At 33.2% G+C, this 26,341-nt stretch overlaps 3 protein-coding genes, 1 non-coding gene and 1 pseudogene across 5 annotated transcripts; 2 read left to right on the top strand and 3 right to left on the bottom strand.

Moving 5' to 3' along the window:
• Positions 1–518: 518 nt before the first annotated feature.
• LOC124841967 (coronatine-insensitive protein 1-like) lies at positions 519–5,598 on the top strand. The gene is made up of 3 exons (XM_047318352.2): positions 519–1,447; positions 3,707–4,178; positions 4,519–5,598. The coding sequence occupies exons 1-3, from the start codon at positions 960–962 to the stop codon at positions 5,338–5,340; spliced, it is 1,782 nt and encodes a 593-aa protein (XP_047174308.1). The 5' UTR covers positions 519–959; the 3' UTR covers positions 5,341–5,598.
• Positions 5,599–15,074: 9,476 nt separating this feature from the next.
• Positions 15,075–16,954, bottom strand: LOC124841973 (transcription factor DIVARICATA-like). Of its 2 annotated transcripts, none has more exons than XM_047318358.2 (3): positions 16,536–16,954; positions 15,928–16,285; positions 15,075–15,791 (listed from the first exon to the last, which is right to left on the bottom strand). In XM_047318358.2, exons 1-3 carry the CDS (start codon positions 16,567–16,569, stop codon positions 15,293–15,295), a joined length of 891 nt encoding a protein of 296 aa, XP_047174314.1. In that variant the 5' UTR covers positions 16,570–16,954; the 3' UTR covers positions 15,075–15,292. The 2 variants fall into 2 exon arrangements, with proteins under 2 accessions (XP_047174314.1, XP_047174313.1); XM_047318357.2 differs by having other exon boundaries at positions 15,928–16,327; positions 16,536–16,953.
• Positions 16,955–17,530: 576 nt separating this feature from the next.
• TRNAR-CCU (transfer RNA arginine (anticodon CCU)) lies at positions 17,531–17,603 on the top strand. The gene has a single exon. It is a non-coding gene; the product is annotated as a tRNA-Arg (tRNA).
• Positions 17,604–17,731: 128 nt separating this feature from the next.
• LOC124841976 (laccase-4-like) lies at positions 17,732–20,492 on the bottom strand. Its single transcript, XM_047318363.2, has 6 exons — positions 20,350–20,492; positions 20,067–20,218; positions 19,730–19,974; positions 19,518–19,646; positions 18,344–19,261; positions 17,732–18,142 (listed from the first exon to the last, which is right to left on the bottom strand). The coding sequence occupies exons 1-6, from the start codon at positions 20,434–20,436 to the stop codon at positions 18,012–18,014; spliced, it is 1,662 nt and encodes a 553-aa protein (XP_047174319.1). The 5' UTR covers positions 20,437–20,492; the 3' UTR covers positions 17,732–18,011.
• A 2,187-nt stretch (positions 20,493–22,679) lies between these two features.
• On the bottom strand, positions 22,680–23,192 carry LOC148204535 (uncharacterized; annotated as a pseudogene).
• Between the last annotated feature and the right edge of the window lie 3,149 nt (positions 23,193–26,341).

Here is a 26,341-nt window from a genome sequence, read left to right as displayed (position 1 = left end):
AGAAAAGTAAATTTATAGAGTAGTCATAGAAATATTTGTTAGGTATAATTACTGTTTGGCACATGAAGTACCAATCAAAATTGATATATGATACAAGTAAATGTCATTGGAAGTGGTCTTTTAATATATTTAATTTGTAACGAAAACGATTTTTTGACTAACTAAACATTTTCTCGAATCTAAAATCATCTTTTCATGAGATACCCACCACATGTAATCATTTTGTTCAAATTCAGTTAGTTTTGAGTGCAGCATCATTCATCAGACCACACAGCCGCTCCAACATTTTTTTATAATATCCCCCTACAAGAACGCAGGCACAAAATCTAAAATAAAAAATATATAATATATATAATTATTTCTGAGTCCCTGAAGAAGTTGGTTTTTACATTATTGGGAAGTGAGAGGGCAAGTTTTGTCGTTTTGTTGGGTTTCTAGCTTCTACCTTGGTCTATCACCCATCATCCTCACCTCTGCTTCCTCCACTTTAGTTACATAACAATAATAATAAAAACAACTGGTACTGAAATCCTGACCCCTACTTTTTTTTTTTTCTCTTCTCTCTTCTCATATAATAGGGTCCGATCCAATCCCTTCTCACAAACTGTTCCAACTGTCACCGTCCGATACTTCCACATCCACGCAATCTCTACCGTCCCTTCACTCACCCTTCTGCTATGTCTTCCCCTTACCCTCTTTCTTTCATCCTCTCCGATTGGCTGCTTCAGCGGTACGGTTCCGATGCGATTGGCTCGTTCTCAGTGCAAAATTCCTGAATCCTCTTATCTTCATCGTTCATCGCACTCTCGAATCTTCCTCTTCTGTTATTCTTCTTTTCCCACACATCTTTGGCGGCGCCGCTTTTCGCACGTGTAGCATAATCCCTGGGCACTCTTTTTCGACCTGAACGGGACCGATCCAAGAATTTGAGATCTACTGAACCGGAGACTGCGGCCGTCATGGAGGATCGGGATGCCCGCCGGATGGCGACTGCTACTAAGCTATCGGATGTGGTTCTTGACTGTGTGATGCCGTACATCCATGACCCCAAGGACAGGGATGCGGTGTCGCAGGTGTGTCACCGGTGGTACGAGCTCGACTCGCTCACACGGAAGCACGTCACGATTGCGCTCTGCTATACGACCACGCCTGACCGGCTCCGGAGGCGGTTCCCGCACCTAGAGTCGCTGGAGCTGAAAGGGAAGCCCCGGGCAGCTATGTTCAACCTCATACCGGAGGATTGGGGAGGTTTCGTTACACCGTGGGTTAAAGAGATCTCTCAGTACTTCGATTGCTTGAAGTCACTTCACTTTCGCCGCATGATTGTAACAGATTCCGATCTTGAGGTTCTTGCTTGCTCGCGTGGTCACGTACTTCAGGCGCTCAAGCTCGATAAGTGCTCCGGATTCTCCACGGATGGCCTTTATTATATTGGTCGCTTTTGCAGGTGATTTTTCTTTTCTTTTCTTCTTTACTGTGTTTTTGCTGCTTGTCACCTAAATATTGGGCAAATCATTCTGTTTGTTGCTGGTTCTTTTTATTGTTTTCATTACCTTGTTTTATGTTATTGTTACGAGTAGACTGCTTCCGAAAACCAGTTCATGCTTCTGATTCATGGAGCAGTTTCACGCTTGAGAGTCTGTGTTTTTCATTTAATGTTGGCTGATTTTGGATGGTGCCATTCAAAAAAAGAAATAATTATTTGAACTTGAGTAAATACTTTTACTAGACACTACCACTTATAACGTTTAGCTCTGTTTACTCTATTTACCAAGTTTGGTGAATTCACGGAAACTATAAAAATGAATGCATATTGGTAATTTGATGTATTTTTGGGACTACTACATGAAAGTGTAATTCTATCATAAGTTTCTATATATAGAATGGTTGTTGATTAAAATCATACCAACCTATTTACAACCTGTGTCATTCAAACATAAATTTCTACCTATAGTAAATTTATTGATTTTATTATATATGTAACAATCATATTGGTGATTGTTTTTAATTGGTTGATACATTCCTAGTTTGTTGTCTATATTTCAGACTGTAAATAGAAATTAAACTCTATTATCAGTTCGATTTAGTATATTTGAAGAAACCCTATATTCAGCTTATGAACAAAGAACAAGAATGATAACATAATTAATTTGTGCATCAAAATGGACAATGTTTTTTTAATTGGTAACGTCAGTCAGGTGTTTTAATAATTGAGATAATATTTCTGTTTTGGCTTTATAAACTCTTAATGCTTTATAATGGCATTTTGTAATGGCACGCGTGGTGTCTTAATTGGTTTTTCAAATCCTGAAACTTATTCTGCAGTTCATATATTGTTTTGGAAGAAGATTTTTTTTTTCCTATCCTTTTTCCATAAGATGCTATGTGCCATTTTACTGTATTATTTGTTAGTGGTGAGGAGATGTGAGAGTTACTCCGTCTTTTATGAACTTGAAATGAATTGGCTCATTAAATGCTGTTGGAGTTTCCAACAAGTTCTTATAACCTTATTAATTGATAATTGATGAGTTAGTGTAAAGAAGATGAAGTTCCTTTAAAAAAAAAAGAAAAAAGAACAAGAAGAATATGGAATTCCTTTAACTTTTGATTAAAACCAGGCATCGATACCTTATAACCTTTGAAGAAGATAATTGCCGAAGTGCTTTGAATCCTTAACTATAATATTGTGAAATAGAATTAAACTTGTATTCTTCCTTTCTTTTAGTCTGGACATAACACGCATAAGGTTGATGACACATAATTCAACTTCCAATCCCTATTAAATGAAAAGTGTTTTTCACATCTAATTATAATACTATAATTATGCTTTTAACCTGTTTATTCTGATTTTACTAGCAAGAACTTGCCTCATTTTCCATGTGTTTAATTCCAAGTCTATATTCTGTTGCAGTCATTAATTACATTATCTCGGTTGTGTTTTATTTTTTATTGTAGTTAGATATAATTGTTTTTGTAACTTGTTTATTCTGATTTTACTACCTAGAACTTGCCTCATTCCAAGATGCGTTCAATTCCAAGCCTATACTCTTTTGCACTCATTAATTACACTATAAGTTACAATATTCTCCTATCAATACTTATTTTATATATAGAATAAGATTCTGTTAGATGTCAAGAATATAAAAATAGAAATATTTTGTTGAGAAAGAAATGAAATTGATGATTTTATTGGTTCTAATATAAAGAATATTTTCACTACCAGTATAAATTTTTTCACGCTTTTTATCTCTATAATTTTTTTAGAAAGTGTTAAATAAATCAATGCATTCAGTCTATTGAAAATGTAGTTTTGAAAATCACAAATCTCGAGAGTAATAGTTAAAGAATTATTGACATAGATTTTTTATTGGGAACTATTGTATTAATAACAAATTTTTAAACTTTTTAATAAAATAATTCACTTTTTAATTCTTTAAGTATTTCTTTTAGACTGATGACTAACATAAAAAAATGCTAATACCTTTTTCATGTAAAGTAATATAAAAAAGAAATGTTATCGGAGGATTTAAAAAACTTCAGTCTTTCATTTGACTTCGGTTTTATCCAATTTCCTAGTCATCCAAACTAAAGGTATTCATTTAGGAGAAATGGTAACTTGTGGCTAGGCATTGATTTTCCAAGTATGGAACGTATGCCTGTCATTATAAATTTGTGTGGCTCTGACAGTGAAATTTCCTTTTGGCAGGAATTTGAGAATCTTGCTTTTAGAGGAAAGCTCACTTGTTGAGAATGATGGTGACTGGTTCCATCAGCTTGCTTTGAATAATACAGTTCTTGAGACCCTAAATTTTTACTTGACTGATATTGCCAATGTCAGAATCCAGGACCTTGAACTTATAGCCAGAAACTGCCCCAACTTAAACTCAGTGAAAATTACTGATTGTGAAGTATTAGATTTGGTGAACTTCTTTCGACATGCATCTGCTCTAGAAGAATTTTGTGGAGGTTCCTACAACGAAGAATCAGAGAAGTACGCTGCTATATCATTGCCAGCAAAATTAAGTCGTTTGGGTTTGACATATATTACAAAGAATGAAATGCCCATAGTGTTCCCTTATGCAGCCTTACTGAAAAAATTGGATCTTTTGTATGCAATGCTGGATACAGAGGACCATTGTACGTTAATCCAGAGGTGCCCCAACTTGGAAGTACTTGAGGTAAGTTTCCAACATTCTGTCATTATATTTGCGACGATTGTTTTAGGTGTCTTAATTTCTTTTGATCTAGCCTTCCACCTTTAGCCATGTACCTCTTGATTAGTGCTTGATTTAAGTATACTCCACAAGCCCAAACGCTTTACATAGATTAAAGCACACATGACATTGTAAAAATAATAAAATCAATGAAATAGATACGTAGTTTAAAGTGCACATGAAATTGTAAAATTAATAAAATCAATACAATGGAAGTGGATATTACTTAGAGACAATAGTTTATATTGAATTAATCAACATTTGAAATATTGATAATCAATTAATAACTGTTCCTTATGGGCAGTCAAGGAACGTGATTGGAGACAGAGGATTAGAAGTGCTTGCTCGCTGTTGTAGGAAGCTTAAAAGGCTTCGGATTGAAAGAGGTGACGATGATCAAGGAATGGAGGATGAAGAAGGTGTTGTTTCACAAAGAGGACTGATTGCTTTGTCACATGGCTGTCCAGATCTGGAATATTTGGCCGTTTATGTATCCGACATTTCAAATGCATCTCTAGAACACATTGGTACTCACTTGAAAAACCTTTGTGATTTTCGCCTTGTCTTGCTTGACCGTGAAGAGAAAATAACTGATTTGCCACTTGACAACGGAGTGAGAGCTTTACTGAGGGGTTGTGATAAGCTCAGAAGATTTGCTCTGTATCTGAGACCTGGGGGCTTGACCGATGTGGGACTGGGTTACATAGGACAATACAGCCCAAACGTGAGATGGATGCTTCTAGGGTATGTAGGAGAGACTGACGAAGGGCTGTTGGAATTCTCTAAGGGCTGCCCCAGTCTTCAGAAGCTTGAAATGAGGGGATGCTCCTTTTTTAGTGAGTATGCACTAGCTGTTGCTGCAACTCAACTAACTTCTCTGAGATACCTATGGGTTCAAGGGTATGGAGCATCTCCTTCTGGGCGTGATCTTTTGGCAATGGCTCGGCCCTATTGGAACATTGAGTTGATTCCTTCTAGACGCGTCGTTGTGAACAATCAACAGGAAGAACCTGTAGTTGTTGAGCATCCGGCTCATATTCTTGCATATTACTCCCTTGCTGGCCCAAGAACAGATTTTCCAGATACTGTTATACCTTTGGATACTGCAACATATGTTGACACTTAAAGCTGTAAATACCATTTTTTTTTCTTAATCTTTCCCAAGTTTTATTTTTTTGGTTTTCTTCCCTTCAAATCTTTGTTTGTACTTTGTAAGTGGTTGACAATGTTTTAGTTTAGAGGGTTTCAATTTTCTCTGTAATTCCTAGACGATAGGCTTGTAATAAGCTCGTGTTCTTGGCTTCCTATAAACTCTTGCAGAAGGTAGTTCCCTTTCCACTGAAGATGCTCAATTTTGTGAATATAAAGCATGGGGTTGTTTCTATTTCTTACTGTCTCTATCTTCGTATTTCTCCTCGTTGTTCCATTTTGTAATCTTGCGTAAGTTTTCTATCGTCCTGTCAAGTGAGGGATTCAATTTTCGTTGGGGTTCCCAAAAAAATTGTACATCTCCCTTTCCACTGAATTCTCTGTATTTTTTTATTTTAGCTGCGCTGCCCACTATCATTTTTTCACCATGAAGAATTCAGTTCTTTTTAGTGATGAACTTTGCTTATAAAAAAGCTATGGGCTTCGCACATATATCCCATGAGTTAAGATCAGATATTGAGTGACATAGTAGGTTCAATTCTCCTCCTTTCTTTTCTAGCATCTGAGTGTGTGGTGAGCTTATTAATATTTGATCACAGTAATCTACACATGTCTGTTCTCAAAATTTTAAAAATTGTCTTTTCTTAAAATAACAATATCTTTTTCTGCCCCCAACTTGCAATCAGGTGCTGTCACTTTAGTGACCACTACACCATCAATACTGTCCAATCACCGTTGTATGGAAAAAGGACCGGTTGTGGGTTGAAAAATAAAAAACCTGCGGTTCAAAATGCCGAAATTATTAAGTTTCTTTCATGAAAATACAGATGATTTGAATAAATATAATTGAGACAGTAAAAAGAAATAAATAAAAAATGTACATTGTATCTTATTTCAACTTACATTACTTTTTCGATCTTTACAAGACTTTAATCTCATATATACAATGACAAATAGACACAACTCCCAACAATAGTCTTACGATGCAAAAGAGGTGCTACGGTCAAATGCAAAAGCAAAATCGAAATAAAAACTTCATCATAAAAATCATAAAAGCCCATCTACATTTGATGAAGACCTATCACTGTAAGGGTTTTCTTCCTGCACTCCATTCTTTTCTTCCTCTACCCTCAACTTTAGCTTTCCTTCCCATTTTTCTCTTACAACAAATTCACCTATTATGGTAATTCTCATAATCGATTATATACATACACCTATTTTTCTTCGACAAAGAATTATGCCCTTCAATTTTATTATTATTTTTTTCGGTAATTAACACATAATAAGTTTAATCTTACATTTGCTTAAAATCAAAATATTTATGTGTCACCAAAACTCACTTATTATTTTATTTATTTATTATTGTATTAGCATACAATAGGACGTTTTGGTTATTAGCTATATAACTCAATTAATTTTAATTTTTTTCTTTCATATCTATCAAATAAGATAATAAACTTTTGACTTGTGTTTTACTCACTTCCGTTTACTCAAATAACTTCATCTTTTACTCACTTCCCCTTCATTTATTTCTCTTTCCATGCTCACACCAGTCCAAAAGATAGTGTATTTAGATTTGATGACTAGTTATTTGTAAAAAATTGAAAAGTAATACAAATATAAAATCAAGATCAAAATTAGGAAAAACAAAGTGGAAAATGAATTCTAAAATTTTCACTACAAGGTACAAAAGTTTACAAAGAAAATAAATATAACAATATTAACCTTTCTCTTTCCCTAATAGATTGGATATAAACAATAATAAAATACTTATTAAGGTAATTGATTGCTTAAACTTATCTAATAAATTACATTAATAATTATTTTAATGTTATTTGTTTTAGATTATGAATAAAAATAATGTTTTTAAAAACTAATAGTGGAAACACTTTTTTTATATGATAGTAAAAAGTAATACAATTATTATTATTATTATTATCATTATAAAATTAAATATAAATAATTTTTATAATTTTATTATAAATAACTTTCATTTATTTTGTATGAAGTTTTATAATTAAAAAAATCTTAATTTTTAAAAAATGGTTAAATAAAAATAAGGATTAAATTTTGAAAAACAGTTATTTAAAGAGTAAAATTAATAAAATGTTTATTTTAATTTTTAAAAACTTTTAGTCAAAGAATAAAATTAGACAATAAGTTTGTTGATAAAGAAAAGGAAACTCTTCTTGATACATAAATATAGATCTCAATAAAATCATTTAATGTTTACGGTTGGGTCAATAATAGAGCATTTGATATCTTAAATTCTCCATCGAGGATATTTAGTAATTTTTTTAGATTTTTATTGAGAACTTATATTTCTACCACATTTAATAATTTTATATTGTTTTGGAATTGAGGTAAAGTGTAATTTAAATATTTACTTCTCCTTTCATATTTTGAGACATCTTTTAAAGAGAAAATCATAATAAATTAGACTCTAAAACAAATAATATTTCAAATATATGATAATTAACCCGAACAATGTTACTCGACGTAATAATATAAATTCTTAAAAATATAATGTGAGAGTTTATATTTAATTCAACGTGAAAAGTTGGTTGAAAAGTTGAAAGTACATAGAAAAAAAAGTTGAGAAGATAGGACGTACTAAAGAAGTTTATAACTACTTTCGTTGGCATTGCTCTAAACAATAAGAACCGAAGATGCAATAGATAAAGTAATTTACTTTCAAGAAGTTTCTTCTTATAAAAGGAAGATGTTTTTTTTAACATGTTGAATTAATTAAATTGCCAACCTATGGATTCATGGCATACGAGATGTTTTTTTGGTCGACAACAATGGAAATAAAATAGTGTTACCATTTTATACCGACAAATATGATAAAAGTCCTAAAAAGTAAGATTAAAAAAAGGAAATAAAATTTAAACTAATTAGCCAAAATATTTCATATAGTTTTTTTTTTAATTTTTCTTAATTTAAATATAAATTAATTATAACCAATAATTTTTTTTTCAAATAAAGTCATATTGGATATTAAGATAAATTTTAATTTGAGTTATATTCACATTTCAAAGTTATTGGGAATCATTTGTTAAAAAAAAAAAGGAGAGACAAAAAAGTTCAACATCTGAATTAAAAAATATTAATTGATAATATTAAAAGCCTTGATTATATAATATTGATGGTTACATATACCACCATCCTTAACTTTTTAAATAGAAGATTAGTAGTTTAAAAAATAATACAAATATAATATTTAACACTTTTCTTTTTAATAAAACCATTTTGATTAGACGAAATAATCTAACTAGTAATCACTGCAAATCTATCTTCTAGAATTTTTGTAATGATTTTGAAACAAAATATAGAAAATGCTATAGGATGAAAATTAGTTATATGTTCTGTTCCATTAAGTATAGGAATAAGAGAAACAATATCCAAATTTATACTAGAAATGATCTAACTCAACTAAAATGATTGTTAGAGAACTTTATAAACATCAACAGCAACAATATTTTTGAAAGAGTTATAAAAGCATCTATTAAAGTCATATAAAACAAGAGCGCTATCGCTATTAAAAAAAATAGCATGTTTTACTTAATCAAAATAAGAGCATTTAATCAAAATTTATTCATAAGTGACTAGAGAAAAAAATATAAATATCAACAAAAAGAAATTACATAGAAATACTATAAATGTCAGACCTCGGAAAACCCACCTGTTTAATCTCTTTAAAATGCACCCCAAAACCTGCTCAGATGCATTAAAAACGCACTCAAACTCTGATGCACTAACGCCAGGTGTCAAGAATGGAAGATTCGAAAATCAATAGTGGAGGACAGGTGTCTACAGGAGAGCACACGTCCGTTTGGACGTGGGGCAGACAAAAAAAAATGATTTTCTGAAAATCCTGCCCACTCTCCTCTGCATGCACCTTTTCCTTCCAAACTCTGACTTTCCATTTCTCCTTCTTCTCTCTAGAAAACCCTTCCTTCTCTCTACTGTAACTTACCTTTCTCTACTCCGATCACCGTTCAGGCACCGTGGAAGCATTCCCGGCGTCTCAAGCTTCACTTTGAACCGAACAGATCTGAGTTCCGAAACTGGTAAGTTTCCTTATGACCTATCCGTCCGTTTTTCTGAATACATGCAAACCCAGCTTCGGTTGCATGCTGTTATCCTGTCTGAGTCTCTGTTGGTTTATTGGATGCTTGAAATTAGTTTAAAGAGGAGTGGAACGTAAGGGTAGAAGGAAACTCAGTCAGACGAAGAGTGTTTTAGTACGTTCGTTCACTTTAAGAGGTAAGGGAAGCTTATTCAATTTAATTCGTATGTTTGTATTGTGTTGTATGGACGTTCTGTGAGTTGTATGAAGCATGAATTTGTGATATTTGATTTTTGGTATATGGTTATGATTATGAGCTGATGTATGAGAATTATGAAATGTGCTATGATATGAGTATTTGAAAATATGAAATTTTATGCTGAGAAATGAGTTTAATGTAAATGAAACTTTGAATATAAATTCCCTATGATAATGAATGTTCGTCATTGAACGGTCCTTGACCGTTCGGTGATTTCTAAGTAAACTTCTTTGAAATTGAATTCTTTCATTTGGGAAGAATTCTAGTTGAGGACGAACGCCCTTTTATAATAGTTCTACGTTTGAGCGTTCGGCCAAGCCTAGATGGCCCGAGTGTTATGTGAGGAATTGAGAAACTTGTAAACATATATCTGGACACTTAGTCATTCTTAAACCCTCTCTTCACCATCTCGTGTTATATTTAATTAATATTAATATTTCTATCATGAGTTCAAATCAGTGATGGGTTTCGACCCAAAGCGTTCGTTATGAGTGGCGCTCGGTCTTATACCGAACGCTCGTACTCGTCTTTAATTATTAAACTTGTGGAAATAACGTTCGTCCAAATTCAGTAAATCCTTTTACCGTGTTCGGTCATTGACTGACAGTCGGTTTCTGTAATTGAATTATTCTAAGTATGGTTCTTTAATCGTCTTGAGGGGCCTATATCCATTGGATCCGGCCTAGAGCCTCTGTACTTAAACTATTCTTTGAGTATTGATCTGAACTTACGAGAGTCAGTTCATTCAACTGACTCAAGTGGTAAATGACGTTCGTCATATACGGTGTTATAGTAGTCGGTTTTATTCTATTCTGGAACGAGAGAATTCTCGGACTCGTTCCTTACGTTCGTCCTCGTTATGACGAGGGCTGAACGTTCGGTATTTTATGCCCTTGGAACTGAAGATGAAAATGATAATAAAGTGAAAGATTATAAAAGATGAATTTGAGAAAAGTGATAATGAAAGATGGAATTGAGAATGATTATGTATGAAATAAGAAGATGATGTGAATGAAATGTGTTGGAATTATGAACGAGCGTTCCAGGGAGGAACGACTCTCGTATGAATATTGGATTTTTGTAAAGTATGACTGTGGGCATGCTAATGCTGGCAGTTCATCCTGATGTTCCGTGAGTACTCGTCCTCACGTAGAGGAGGGTAGGTCATGTGTGGGAACGGCAGGAGGTCCTATTCCTTAGGGGTACTTTGGATAGGGCTAACCTCGGGTGGCAGCTGTTGAGTGTATCCCAGTTACTACATCACCCGGGTGCAAGAACGCCTGTAGCTACACAGACTCATATAGTCCGGACAGTCAGTCTAGTATCAGGGTTTGATTGAATCTTATATTGAAATGTATTTGTTATATTTGAATGTGAGAAATGCATGTTATTACTTGAATTAAATCAAATAAGCTTACCCTGTGTTTTCATCGTGTTGTCCTGTATCTGTACGTCCGTCTTGTCTTTACAATGATCATCCGTGTGGATGTGAGCAGATGGAGACGCGCTACTGGAAGAGACGCTAGAAGAAGAAAATTTGGAGGAAGAGAATCACGTTGACGCGGAAGTAAAGGCCGAGCGGTAGTACGTTCGGTTCGCTGTATAGTTTAGCTAGTATAGTGTGTTGTCTTCGAACGATCACTTTCCCTTTTGCTTGTTATAACCGTTCGGTATTTTTGCTTTGTAAACCGTTCGGTCAGTTATGCTTATATTGTACATCTCTAATGTTTGTACCTCGTTTTGTAAGGCGTTCGGCCATGAACGTACGCTCGACTTTAATGTAAGACTGAACCGATATGTTAATTAATGTGATTATTCTATTGTATGGTTTATTACTGTATTTATGGGATGTTACAATAAACATCAATAATAATAATAAAATATAAATAAATATAAAAAAACAAAATAAAATCTTCACTCATATTTTTTATTATATTGTCATTAAAAACATAATCAAAACATTTCACAACTAATGAAAACCTATCCAAATTAAACATCCTCGTGCGTGTTCCGTCTAGTTTATTTTAGGAAGCTTATTGCTTTTTTCCCAGCTTCCCAAGGCCAAGACCACTTTCAATTAAAAATAAATACTTTTAAAAAAAAATTCGTAATTGATTTTTGCCAAGTTCCTAAGGCTAAGACCACTATACTGATGATTCGTAATTGATTTTTGTCTTTATCTTTGATTCATGTTAAATTTGGAATTTCCATTTTTAATAATAAAATACGATCTCTTAAGAGAGAAAATATATTTTAATTTTCTTTCCAACGGGACAAAACTCCAATTAAGCATTATAGTTCAATAAGATTGTATTTATAAAGTTTTGTGGATTATGACGCATGCATGATGCGATTTGGTAGACTGTATAAAATATTTCATTGTACAAAGATTTCCAAGTTTAAAATAAATTTAAATTATTTTGGGTCCTTAAACATACATTATTATTATTTAAGACTTTTGTGGGTGGGACTTATCTTCTTCAAAGTATATTTATTCGGTGTTGGATGTCAAACACTTTACTAACTATTATAATCATATAATAATATACACAACTTGACACATATTGATAAACAGATTTTGATTCTCAAACAGTTATTAATTAGTATAACCGTGTGAATCTTATCCTTATATTTTATTTTATTACATTATAGTTAATATTGATAATTAAATTTATTAATTTTTAAACTATAGATACTCATATGTGTCAATACATCTTCCACGAAATTACATATGTCCCTTTGAATCATTATCTTCTCACTTTCTATTTTAATTAGCTTATATTATCCTTTCAACTAATTGATTATAATATATATATATTTTTAATTCTTATACACCTTATCAAATTGATTGCTATATTTTTATCTCAATTTTTATCAAACAGTTTCGTTTTGTTATATATACGATGATTATATAAAAATTGAAAAATAATGATAAAATATGCTGGAGTAAAAGCTTAAGTAGGAAAATATACAAAAAAGGTAGAAGTTCAATGACAAAATGATTCAAAAATATAATAATAAAATTCACATAATAATAATTAAGTAATAAATTTAGAATTCACTCTTTTAATTACTGCACGCTTTTTATTGATATTATCTTCACTTCATCACTTTCAGTTTTATTCTTTATGTAGTGTCTCACTCATTTAAAAATCAACTGTAGCTACATTTAAAATGACCATATAATAAAATCAACTCGTTGGTACAGATTAAGGTAAATTAGAATTTAATCCTTCTTGTTTAAAAAACTAATCCTTATTCTTCAGACTGTATTTTTAAGAATATCCTTCTATTCAAACTGTTACTAAAGGCATTAAAAATCTTTCTTAGACTACCTTTTACCTCATAAAATTTTCATTTATGCCACTTTTTATTTCTCTTTGTATTCAATTTCTGAAATTTGTTAACATTTTCTCAAAAGCATGTTGTCACAATTTTATTATATGATACACTTAGTAATCTCATTTATTTTGAGGACAACTGTAAAAAAAAAACTTCAAAACAAGCAATTCGGATGTAATAATTAACCTTAATCATATTATAACAAATTTAAGACAAGAACATACAAACATAAATTATGCGAACATATTAAAATTAATTTAGTAAAACATTCGTGATTTTTCGCTGGTAGATATTCAATATATAATTTAATTTTGTATGTGAAGTGAGAAAGAAAAAATTAAAGAGTATATATTTATAAAGTAAATATCATAACACGTTGACTTTTATTACCATGGTAATTGACTCACAGTGTAAAATATTTATAGATTACAAATACATATAAATAAACACTTAAAAAATAGAAAAAAGAATAAACATAATATGTTTAGGTTCGTATTTTTCTAATATGTGCTATTTCTTTGTCCAGACGTGTTATTTTCTACAAATCTTAGTTTTCAAAAAGGATGAAGTTGAAAAAAAGAGGCAAAAGTATGTAAATGAAATAAATGTAAAGTGGGTATGTACAAAAATAGATCAAGTATAGTGAATTCAATGAATTTAACTATTATAGGAGTAATAATTTTATTATTTTGCTAAATATTGTATTATATATGAAAAACAAAAAAAAATTGTTGAAAATAATTAAACTAAATTGCTCTTATTTGCTAGTTGGTTTATAGGATCTTACAGTTATTTTAATTTATATTTCTAGGAATCAATTCCGTAAAAATGACTACCTCAAAAATATGTTTTATTTCTTGTTTTTTGCACATATGCCATGTTCTTTCCTTTTATAGGTAGTGACATACACTTGGAAGAAATGACGTAGAATCTATCGGTATAACTTTAAGTTATTATTAAAAAAAAGTTAAGAATATTTTGGAATTAAAAACTCCTAGTACCACTAATATTTGAAGAAGAAGAAAAAAAGAAGAAACATTTATAATCTAAAGTCTGGAATAGAGATATATATGCTTATTCTCATGAAGACAGATGAATATAGTCCTTCCAGAAGTTGAAGAGCCCAATCTGCAATTATAGTCCAAGGTCGGTTGCTTTATTCCTGGTAATAGTTTCGCTTAATATTTTTTTTGTAATTTTGTAAAGTTAAATTATTGTAAAGAAATAAAAAGAGGAAGAAAAGTAGATTTAAGGGTTATAGTTATAGTGTGAGGAAAAATGTGTTGATAGTGTATGGGGGGAGTAGAATATGCTATGGGGTTCTCAAGCAAAACAAAGAATCAAAACAAAGCATGATGCTTGGAGAGACTAGCAAAAGAAGGAACAACGCAAACGCAAAAGTGATGCCACCAGCGAAAAAGAGATTGGCGAGCACAGAAATATCAGAGAAAAGGAAGAAGCTGATTGGCCCAGAATCAAAATAAATAAAAGCTCACTGTGATAGTGTGAACCGCATTGGTGCATGCTTACGTGAATCTGCCTATTTATATTCTCACCCAATCAAGCATGCGATTCTGCCAAAGTGGAATGCAAACTCGGATTCGACTGCTAAAGTGATGCTAATCAAACATGGTCAACTTGGCCTTATTGCTCACACAAACCAAGTGCGCAAAAGAATTACCACATCAGCAAACCTAAATCTATTATCTTATGATTTTGAGTTGAAGATGGTATTAATATTTTATCTGGATTAAATTCTGGTCTTACCAGTATTATTTCTTTCATGGGATTTGATGCTGGAAAGATCCATCGTGCAGTTACATAATATTTTTACTATTTCATTTTCAAAGGCACTAGAGGTTACAATATCTTATTTTTTGTGCTATACTCTTTGACTAGTGTCACTATGCCGTTCAATTTATAGCTTGTTGGATAAGGATGAAAGGTTCTGATATTTGAACCCATGTTAATTAATCAGCGTGTGATAATAGGATTCAATTATTTGTGATGTTCGTCATGTTGCTTTTGAGACATAGCATGCCTGAATGGTACATCATATGATTGGGTCTCCAAAGAAATAGACACGATCACTGTGACTAAAAAGATAAAGAGGAAAACTTCAGAAGATTGCAGTTTTTCTTTTAGGATGTTCAATAACCATGAACTAAGTAGGTAGCGAGCTTCAGGTCATCTACATTAATCCTACAGAACAATGATCTAATGCAGTGGAATTTTTCTCATCAGGGTTGTCTGTGACTACAGTGCATGAATACCGAAAATAGCTTCATTATTGAAGTCTCTGGGAGCCATGCCGAAACCTGGAACTTTTACCTTGGCATAAGCCTCGTGTAAAGCACAGTCATAGAGATCCTGGCCTTGCATTTTCAGGGCCATGATATCAGATGAAGACGACACAAACAAGTTGTCTCTGTTTGGGTTGAAAACCATGAGTGATCCATCATTGCAGTGGCTGGTCCAGTCCAACTGCACTTTTGACATACTATTCAGCTTCTGCTGCGGTGTAATCATGAACGGAGACTTTATCTTATCCGATGCAGCAGTTTCTGTAAGATTAACAGTGGTTATATCATGGATGCTGGGTCTCCTTTTATCTTTTCCTCCAGAAACCTTTTGCCTTATGTAGTACTTCTGTGCATGGCTAGCAACTTGGGTGGGAGTCTTTGTCACCACGAAATTCCGAGAAATATTTCTCCAGTCCCCTTTACCATACTTGAGAAGTCCCATCAGAAAACGTCTGCAATTCAAAAACGACAGAGATTGAAATACCTCAAAAAGTAGCATCACAGCAGAAGATTTCAATCAATAACAAGTGTATACAAGAAACAAGTAGACCAACTCAAGATTATGATGTTTAAATTGGGGAAACTCACCTGTGTTCCTCTTCAGTCCAGGGAACCCCTTTCTTTCTCTCTTGATCAGAACCTCTGACAGCTGCAGGTCTTCTTCTGCTTCCATCATAGTTGTGGTTGTGAACAAGCTCAAAGGTGAAAGAAGAGGCAAGATAACCAGGAATTGGAACACGCCCTGCTTCAATTTCGCTCACATCTTCTTCCAGTTCCCTATATTGCTTGATCACATCCAACACAGTCTTCCCAGGGATCATGGCTGCCACCTTGAACCATCTATCTGGGGTGTCCTTGTCATATATAGCAAGGGCACTTTCAAACTTCTTGTTATCCTCCCTACTCCATTCTGTGCTTTGGCTCTCTTCCACGAACCAATTTGAATCTGGCATAAAACAAGGAGGGTACAGGGTTTCCAATTCCATACCTCAAACCACAAGCATACAAAAAGCTTTAGTTCAATTAAGTCCCTAAAGAGATGGAAAAGGAGAGGAACTCGAAAGGGGTGCTCGTAAAACACAGGAGAGAAACACAAACAAGAAGAAATTATAGAGCTTTGAATCACTAGGCGCACAGATTTCAGAATCTTTTGCGCGTATGATCAAGATAAAGTTGAGAATCTACAAAAGCCATACCTTTTAGATTCGTACAAAATCTTGGAAAAATCATGCTGTACCAGAATTTTGGTGTGAGAGTCTGACGAATTCTGAAACTAAAACAACATAGATGTTGCTGTCTTGTGGATGAAACCAGGAATAAGGTAGAACCTCTCACCCCCACCAAAGAAAATGAGGTTTTTCTAAGGTGATCCTACAAAGGTGAGGTCCACGGTAAGAGAGAAAAGTTTGAGAACCTAAGAGGAAGAGGGTGCATAAAGCTACGATCCAATAAAGAAAAGAGAGACTATTTACGATCAACAATGGAAAAGTTGGAAACAGGTTCTCTTTGTCGTTTCTTGGTGACCAAGCAAACTTTAAAACCTAATGCATGTATCAAACACATACATGTACATATATACAGTGGAAACTGATGCTACTTAGAGAGTAGGAATCAGGGTATCCAACGAGATAAGGAATAAGATTTGGATTTCTTAGCGGTTGTGTAGTGATTTTAAAGCAGAGAATGGAAAGAATTTTAAGGGTTTTTGTTAACATTGGGATTAAGTGTCACACGTGCTACTTCTTATTTTCATTCTAATTACATACTCAAAAGGGTTTACATATAATTAAGTGTAAAAATAATAAAATAGACAAACTTTTTTTAGCGGAAAGGTACAATTCCCTCTAGATAAAAATAATATTTTCTATTTTGACATTTAATATTTTTGTCATATTGTTAATAAACTACTTTTGACTTTAAATTATGTACGATTTTCAGATATATGTTAAAACATTCATATAAAGTATAAAATTTAAGAATCAAACCATTTTGTTCGTGTAAGCATGTCAAATTAATTTATAATTTAATTTATCAAATAAGAACAAAATCTATAGAAGCATAAGACTATAACTTTTTCAATCTACTCTGAAAATATAGATGATGAGAATTCTACTATGACATACATAGCCATTGCTTGCTTATGATCAAAAGAACAATTATATAATAAGATATGCTGGGTAATTTCAAAGTTGCGCTTGTAGCTCAGTGGATAGAGCGTCTGTTTCCTAAGCAGAAGGTCGTAGGTTCGACCCCTACCTGGCGCGATGTTTTATCTTTTGTTGTCTTTTTATGCTATCAAAGCAGAAGCTGCCAACATAACTACCAAAATATCAACGATGGCAAGCCTAGCACTGTTGAAGAAAAAGATGGTGCTGCTGAACATAAGAAAAAATTAATATGAAAATTCTAGAAAAGCCATTTGAACAATTTGAAGTTTCATCAAAGCACATTCATCACATTTTATGAACCCCAAACTGACAATAGAAAAACAAAAAGCTCTGAATTATCTACAGCAAGTATTTTATTGATCTCTGCTACAAATCCAACTTCAGAAACAGCCATAAAGAACTTGATGTGTTCCCCTTGGGTGGTAACATCACCTCTCCAGTGTAATAATGTACACTCTTGTTGTCTCTCAGATTCCAAATTTCGTTCCTTTTACGTGATAAACTTTAGCACTTTGGAAGGTCGTTGGGAGGTGGAAACGGGGACTCGTTGGGACCGTTGCCATTGTCTACTATGAATGCCATCTTAAGTCCCCATGTGGTGTGTACTTCTAAGTGGCAATGCAGGAACCAAACACCTTCACAGTTCACACATTATAAACATCAATTTAGTCAACATGAACTACATGTTGATCATAAAGTTTAATTTTCACGTACGGTAATTGTAATAGATTTTACAAATATCAGCAAACTCACTGTAGATAAATTATGCATAATAATTGCATGGGAAAATTTTGAAGCACAAACAAACTCACATAGAAAGTGATTAGTAACTATACCTGGGTTATTTGCCCTGAATCTGATTGCTGCCCATCCACCATTGGGTACCCCAATGGTGTTTCTCTCAACTGGGTCAACAAGATTAAAGGCTAACGGATCCTTCTCTGGATCAAAGTTCCCTAGTCCCTGCCCTACAACAAAGAAATTGTAGCCATGCAAATGAAAGGGGTGATTTTCTGGAGCTATCATTGCAGTGCCCTGGAGAATAATTTCAATAGTTGAATTGAAATTCAATCTGTACAGTCTTGTGCCATTGTTGGTCTGAATATTAACCGGTTGAGTACCAGTATAATTGAAAACAATAGGAGGGTATGCAGGGAAATCATCTGTGAAAACACCCCTGACGTTGTAGTAATGTGCTTCAAGAAGTGATGTTGTCGGCAACAAAAAGGTGATGTTGTTAATAGCAGAGACAAGCCTGCTCCCGGTGAGACACGTGTCGCATGGATTAAGGCCAACGGTTATGGCAAAGAAAAGGGAGTGGTCGACGGTTAATGGAACTCTTGCAGGGTATTCTTTGGTGTTAAGGCTTCTAAGGGAATCGATGAAGTGAGTTGTTAAAGGAGTTGCATTCAGTGCAGGAATGGTGGTCAGAGTTGTTGTGGGATAAGGTGGTGTGGTTTTGTAGCGAAGTGTAGCAATGGAAGTAACGTTGTCGAAGCCTATGGGGGCATCCATGAATGGAGTAACTGCTATTAAGTACTTGCCAACACCTTGGTCGGCGGATAATAGGACATTGGTGGTTTGGCCAGGGCTCATGAATATTGTGTCTGTCTCAAAAGGTTTAACGTAGGATGCATCTGCTTCAACCACTGTCAGCTTGTGCCCCGCAATTTTGAAGAAGAGTTCATCGTTCAAGGCAGCGTTTATGATGCGCAGAAGATAGGTCTTGCCACTTTCGACATGTAGAGTGTAACCTGCACAGTTTGATTAAGCTCTGTATTTCACCATCTGTCAAAACATCTACAAACTGTTTCTTTCTCTTTTGTATTTTTACTTTAGCTATAACATGATTGATGCTATAGCTAATTTTAGTTTTTCTTAATTTCAATATTACGAAGACTTTTACATCAATTCTCACACTATTTTAGTCATTTACTTAATAGTAGAGAATATCATTGTTGTTAATATTAAATTCTTGAAAAATAAGTAGTTAGTCTATAATATCAGTACCCCTAGAATTGCAACCGGGAAGTGGTCCTGTATGACCATTGATGGTATGAGCATCTGATATGTTGGGTGGCAGACCAGAACTTTCAGCCTCATTCAGCACTGCTTCAACGTCTGATTTCCACCATTCACCTGTAAATCATACAAAACAATATAAAGTACAAGTGATCAAGATTAATTTTACTTTCTACATTTTATCCTATCAGGAAACTTACCAAGAATGATTATCTTTTCTTTATCTGGTTTGGGAAATGGATAAGAAATGCCTCGTTTAGGTAATATAACAATGGCACCATACACTGTGGCTCTTAGCCAAGTGATGTGTGCATGCCAGAGAAGTGTGCCTCTTTGACCTGTGATGGTGAAGTTGTAGACAAAGCTCTGCCCTGGCTGAATCGGACATTGAGTGACATATGCTGGCCCATCAGACCATCCACTTCGAAGCTGTTTGATTCCATGCCTGTGATGGTTCAAAATTTATGATGCAGTAAATTTTTCTATTGCCAAATTTCTAAAGTTTCATGGTGTTTATTTAGGTGTAAAAATTCTCACCAGTGGATTGTAATATTGTACTTAACATGGTTAGTGACCCTTACAAGTACAGTATCATCTTCCCTTGCATAGAGAGTTGGCCCTGGACATTGTCCATTGACTGCGACAAATGATTTCGTGGAGCAAAGCTGTGTGGTATTCTTCAAGATCACCTGTCACATTGGCCAACATTAACTGGTCAAATGGCTAGCTAATCATGATTAATGATATTATTTTTATCGTAAGAGTAGAACTTTCAGTAATTTTCACTTGCGTTTGACACTGTCACACAGGAAGTACTTACACTAAACTTGTAATGACGCACCAAGGATTGAACAAATGGTGAGAATGAAAGAGCCACCAGAAATATTGGCAGAAGGCGTGACTCCATTCACTTGAGAAGTTAATGTTTTTGTGTGTTTCTTCAATTCTTCCTTGGCCCTTGTTAGTCTCCTTTCTTTTGAATACTAACACATGACCAAGCAACCTTATAATGGAACAAAATCTATGATGCTATGTCGTTTTACAAGTGGTAGGTGACTATAAAATAATGCTGGTCATGTATTTTAAGCGTTACAAAGTTTTCTTGCATGCTACACAATGTCGCCCTTAGTTGTCCACTTCGATGTAAGACATTTATGCAATTTTCAGCCGACAGAAACCCTTCTCAGTTGAAAAATACTTCTCAGCTGCAAAAACACTTTTCTTTTTCTTATTATCAAAAGCATGTTTTATAAATTTTCTTACCCATCTTTTTCCCCTGTTGAAGGTCTAATCCTCTCTTCCAGAAGATACACCAAGCACTGTTGAATTGCAGCAGCGGGTAATGATTCATTAATTCACATTTAGAGAGAGACTTGAACATGTCATCAACATGAAATTTTTATGGTTGGGCTATGATTTTCAGCTCATCCACTTCACCCTTGATTGGATGTTTCAAAGGTTAAGGAGAGCACAGAAAATTACACGCACTATCCTGTGCTATCAGAACCAACTAAATGATTCAAACGGCGCATCTTTTTCAATGTGGTTTTTATGATTCTTTGTCAAAAGATGCTGCTTTTGTACTTCATTAAAATCAATTCCGCTGCCAAGATGTTCAAATCTCATTTTTTTCGTTGTTAAATAATGCTCAATCCTTCTCAATTGAAGATTTTGATTCATCAGCACTGCTGAAAAGGCTATCTTCATACCTCACATATATGGTAATCAATTCACGGTTAAGGGCTTTTAACTGTTTTCTTGTATAGATTTGAAACGCGAACTAAGAAGTTTGGTTGAAAGAGATGCCACCTCCTTTCTAACTATTAAAAGAAACACATTACACAGCCACTTGCATTGGGATATGTATGCTGCAAGATTAAATGCAGCCAGCCACAGAAGAAAAAGGTACCAACCAACGCAATAAGCATCCTACCCAATAGTTTGATTGCCTTCATTCAGTAAGCAAAGTAAAAGGAGGGACCCAGGAGTTAAAAATAGGGGAATAACAAGGTAAAAGACAAATTATTGTATGTTCAACCAATTTACAAAAAAGAGTTACATGAAGTTAGTTTATCCAGAACCACACATGGTTTAGGATTAAACCATAACTTTTTTGTAAAAGACAAAATTTTTATACCCCCATTAATTGCAAGACTATTTAGTTCTTTGCTGGTGTTTTTGATAAAGGGTCAAGAATTACTCCTTCACACTTTTTCACAAGTCTCTTTATGTCACCTTCAATCTTTGTTACTGTTTTTATCAAACTCTTTTGTTTAATGTCAGGTCGAACACTCAAAAGCACTCCGACAATCAAGTCAGTTTAAAGAATCTTATTGATAATCACAGTATAATATTAATTTCATAATAAATGTCATCATCTACCTTCTTACCTTAACTATGTATTTATAGATTTTGAGATGAACTTTTAATTAAAATTGATCTAATTACGATCCACGAGACTTTGTTAATCATATTGGATTTATGTACAAGTCCATAAACATATTTTACTATGTTGGATTTATGTTGATAGTTTTAATGTGTGGTATCGATCGGTCATCTATGGAAATTGTGACTGATCGGTCTATGCTCCTTCGGGTTAAGGAAGTGTTCATTCTCTTGTGAGAGTCGACCGCTTAATGAGGAGGAGTGAGTTGATAGGATGATTATACGGTGCATATGGTATTATCATTTGCACTTTGATTTTTTTCTAAGTCATAGAACTTCTGAACTAAAAGGATATGAAAGGGCACAGTGTTTCATGTGTTGAAGTTAAGGAAGTTCTTTCACAGAATAAGGTGAGTGAATTCCTTTACAAGTAAACAGTTGGCCACACCCCAAGTTGAAACCCAAAGAAAATGACACAAAGCCCTTTCACATAACTTATAAAGAAATGGTTGAAACAATCACACTAGAAACATGTTAATGACTGTATCATATGACTTTCAGCAACAAAATTATCCAAACCAGTCCAACAACAAAGTAATTGAACCCCTGCAAGATTGTAATATATTTTGAAAAACTAATTTGTGAAGAAAGTACAAGAAGGAGTGTGTAATTGACTCTACTTCAATGAAATATGACAACTTAGTAAATAAGAAATTACTTAGTCTTGCAGTACACCTGATTATGATTTCGTTAGAATTAAAAAGTTTAGTTAATTGAATTAATAATATTAAATTTGACACTCTTTAATTCCATTACATAAACATAGCTAAGCGATGATCAACCTCTTCCTGATCCATGACCTTTCTCTGTCTTGTTGAAGAAACATGAAACCTGAAAGGCTGAAAGCAGTGCATGTTTCCACCATTGGCATCCATTCAGGTAGTCTTTTTAGTTTGAGAGACCAAGCTCCAAACTCAATGGACGAACAAACTATGCCACCAACTGAACCATGCCATTTACCATTTCCCACTTCAATAGCCTGCAGATATGAATGAACATTAAAATAATCTTTAACTATAATGAAAGAATGTGGCAACCTTGTACTGAATCAATACGCACTTAACTTGAAAGATGGAAATTAAATATATAATATTTCAAAAGTGTATATAAATTGCAAAGGGAAGACATATACACATCATACCATGTTTATCTATATGGTCTTATCCTGCTTTGGGGTTTGAATTAATTGGAAAGATCATTACTTATATGAAGGGTCATCATAGCATGCTACCAACAACTCTTGAGCTCCTTATTAAATCCTCAGCCACTAAAATGTAAGTGCATGTAGCTTACACATACAGCACGAAAGTTAGCTTTCTAGTACAAAAAAATTCTAATTGTTGTAAAATATGAAGGCAGCATCTATCTCACCAAGCAATCGAGATATCCAAGACAAATTGTCGTGTTCTTTTGAGAAAGAGAACAAAAACAGTATTGGTGATTTCATTTTGAACTGGTAATCCTAGGTCAGACTTAGATGTTTCCGCCCAAATTATTAACATTATCATTATTACTCTTTTGATATTGTAAGCATACCTTACGTAACATAATATCATTCTCTCCCTGTATCGTGTGTATTTCGTTTTTGCTTTGTAGTACTTTATATTCTATTCTAGTTTCTAAAATCATGACATAAGTGTTTATAAATTGTCATAAGGAGTTGTTATCAATTATGTTGAGAATCCTAGATATGTTTTAAGAATGACACAATTGAGTTATTGGTGATTAAGATTGTTTCTTCTCAAGAAAGAGTGTAATATGAAAAGGTACTGGGGAGATTATTAAAAGTTTAAGTGCGGCTTTAACTTCCAAATTTGATAAAGTTGAACACTTTATATTAAGAAAATTTCATAAATTTATTCTATTAAGCTTTTAAGATAAAAGTGGAGTTATTCTTTGATGAGAATTTCACTTAGATTTTATTGGTGTTCTATCCCAAAAATCCAACAAATTATATATAATAAAATACTTTTTATTAATAGAGGTTGTATATTATGATATCCAAGCGGTTAAGAGAATTGACCGGTTAACATCATATATTGGACTGTAATTGGACCAGAAATTGAGTGAATTATATTAGGGTGTTGCTCCCTCCACCACCATAGCCTTCTCCCTCCACCTCCCCTTTACTATTTTGCCCCTCAGTAAAATTTTATTTTTAGAATTATTGTTTTTTAATTTTACTCATTTATAACATATTTCACTGATAACCTACGTAGTTCCTTGTATGAGTAAAATATTTTTCTGCAAAGCTCAGTGATCGTGAAAAAAATTGTCAAGCAATCTTCCTCTTGCTTTCGGTGCAGTACGTGGTGCAGTGCGTTTGTGGTGTAATGTGCTTGTCGTGGTTCCTCTCCAGGTACGTAGTCATAATCCTTCCAATAATCCTAAACCCTAAACCCTTCCAATAATCCTTCCAATAATCTTTCCAATAATCCTTTAACCCTAAAACGTAAAATGAAAACGAAGCCTAAACGGATGACATCCTTCAACGGATGTCAACATCCGTTTAAGGCGAAACGGACATTCGTTTCGCCTTAAACGGATGTTGACATCCGTTGAAGGATGTCATCCGTTTAAGCTTTGTTTTAATTTTATGTTTCTGTTATTATTTTATTAGATATTTTAATATTTTGATTTATTATTTTTGAATATCTTTTTAATGTATTTTAATAATGTATATTTATATTAGTTTATATTTAAATATTAAAATATTAAAATAATAAAATAATAAAAATAAAAAATTTTAACTTTAAGGATATAATTGGAATTAAAGATAATTGGGGAGGTGGAGGGAGAAGGCTGTGGAGGTGGAGGGAGCAACACCCCTTATATTAAAGTCTCGTGACAGGACCAATAAATAATTGGGCCAGTAATCTATCAAATAATAGCAGAATGATCAAATATGAGTAAAAAATATTGATAAGGTGTTTATTCACAACTAACCGAATCTAATCTAAAGGTAAGTCTGTTTTTATTTTATTAGACCTGAAATCAATTTAGGTTCCAATGAGATGACTTATAAATATAGGATCAGAGCTAACTTCTATTCATTTTTCATTATATCCAAATACTTAACACTGATAATAATTAACTAAATATTCTATTGTGAGCAAAAGCTCTTTAAACACACGCCTAACTTGAGTGTCGGAGTGTACTTCCAATCAGAGATAGCAACAACCTAGCATTGGAGGCCACCGAACGATTCTGAGGACAAGCGAAGGGAGCACTCGGTCCCAATATCGGAAAGTAACAAAGTCACATCAGAAAGGTTAATCGTCCTGCATATCCCTACCGAAACAGAGGTTAAATTGAATTAGATAAATAATAGAAGGGTTAAATATGTTTTTAGTCCCTAAACTATTCGTTGTTTCTGGTTTTCGTCCCTCTTTCAAAGTAAGGTACAATTTGGTCCTCATTCTTTTCGAAACGTTCGTTTTAGTCCTCGAAATTTTGGTTTTAGTCCTTATTTGTTGCTAAATGAGGACCAAATTTTTAAACTGGGTTTAGTTTTCGAGGACTAAAACGAACGTTTCGAAAAGAATGAGGACCAAATTGTACTTTACTTTGAAAGAGGGACGAAAACCAGAAACGATCAATAGTTTAGGGACTAAAAACATATTTAACCCATAATAGAATTATAAAAATAATAAAACTTATTATTATTTTTTTATGATGAGGTGAAAGTGTTGTTATTGCTTAATAATTGAATAAAGTGAATAGGAAATGGTGTCATCCATTAAAGAAGATTTAACTTAAGTTTTATATTGGTATCTCTTTATTAAATCTCAAAAGACCTATCAAATTGTATAGAATAAAATAGTTTTTTTATTAATAATGAGTTTAAATTAAAGTACACAAATAATAGAATAGAATAAAATAGTTTTTTATTAGTAATGAGTTTAAATTAAAGTACACAAATAATAGAACTACAATGATGATAAAATTTTATTATTATTGTTATTTGTACGCTAAGATAAAATTGTTGTTGTTGTTGGATAATCGAATAAGATGGATTTTTATTTTTTTAGATCTATTCTCTTCAAGATGTGAATGTATTGATTTTTAAACAAATAATCATAAACTTCATAGAAAATTTAAGTGCAATATAAAAGCTAAAGACTATTATCATAATTTTGTAGCCAAATTAATGACATTATTAGGTCAATATTGTTGATATTTACTTCAACAAAGAGAATCCAGATATAGATATAGACTACACTTAAAATATTTTATCATATATTTAATATATTTGTAACATAATTCAGATATTTTATAACAACTTAATCATCTTTTGTTTTTATCTCTTATATTATATTCTTATAATAAATTATCTTAAGAATACTTTTCATATTACTATTTATAAT

The sequence above is a fragment of the Vigna umbellata genome, chromosome 1 (assembly GCF_029865625.1).
Source record: "Vigna umbellata cultivar VRB3 chromosome 1, Vumbellata_1.0, whole genome shotgun sequence".
Classification (NCBI taxonomy): Eukaryota; Viridiplantae; Streptophyta; class Magnoliopsida; order Fabales; family Fabaceae; genus Vigna; species Vigna umbellata.
This window is presented reverse-complemented; position numbering and strand designations above follow the sequence as displayed.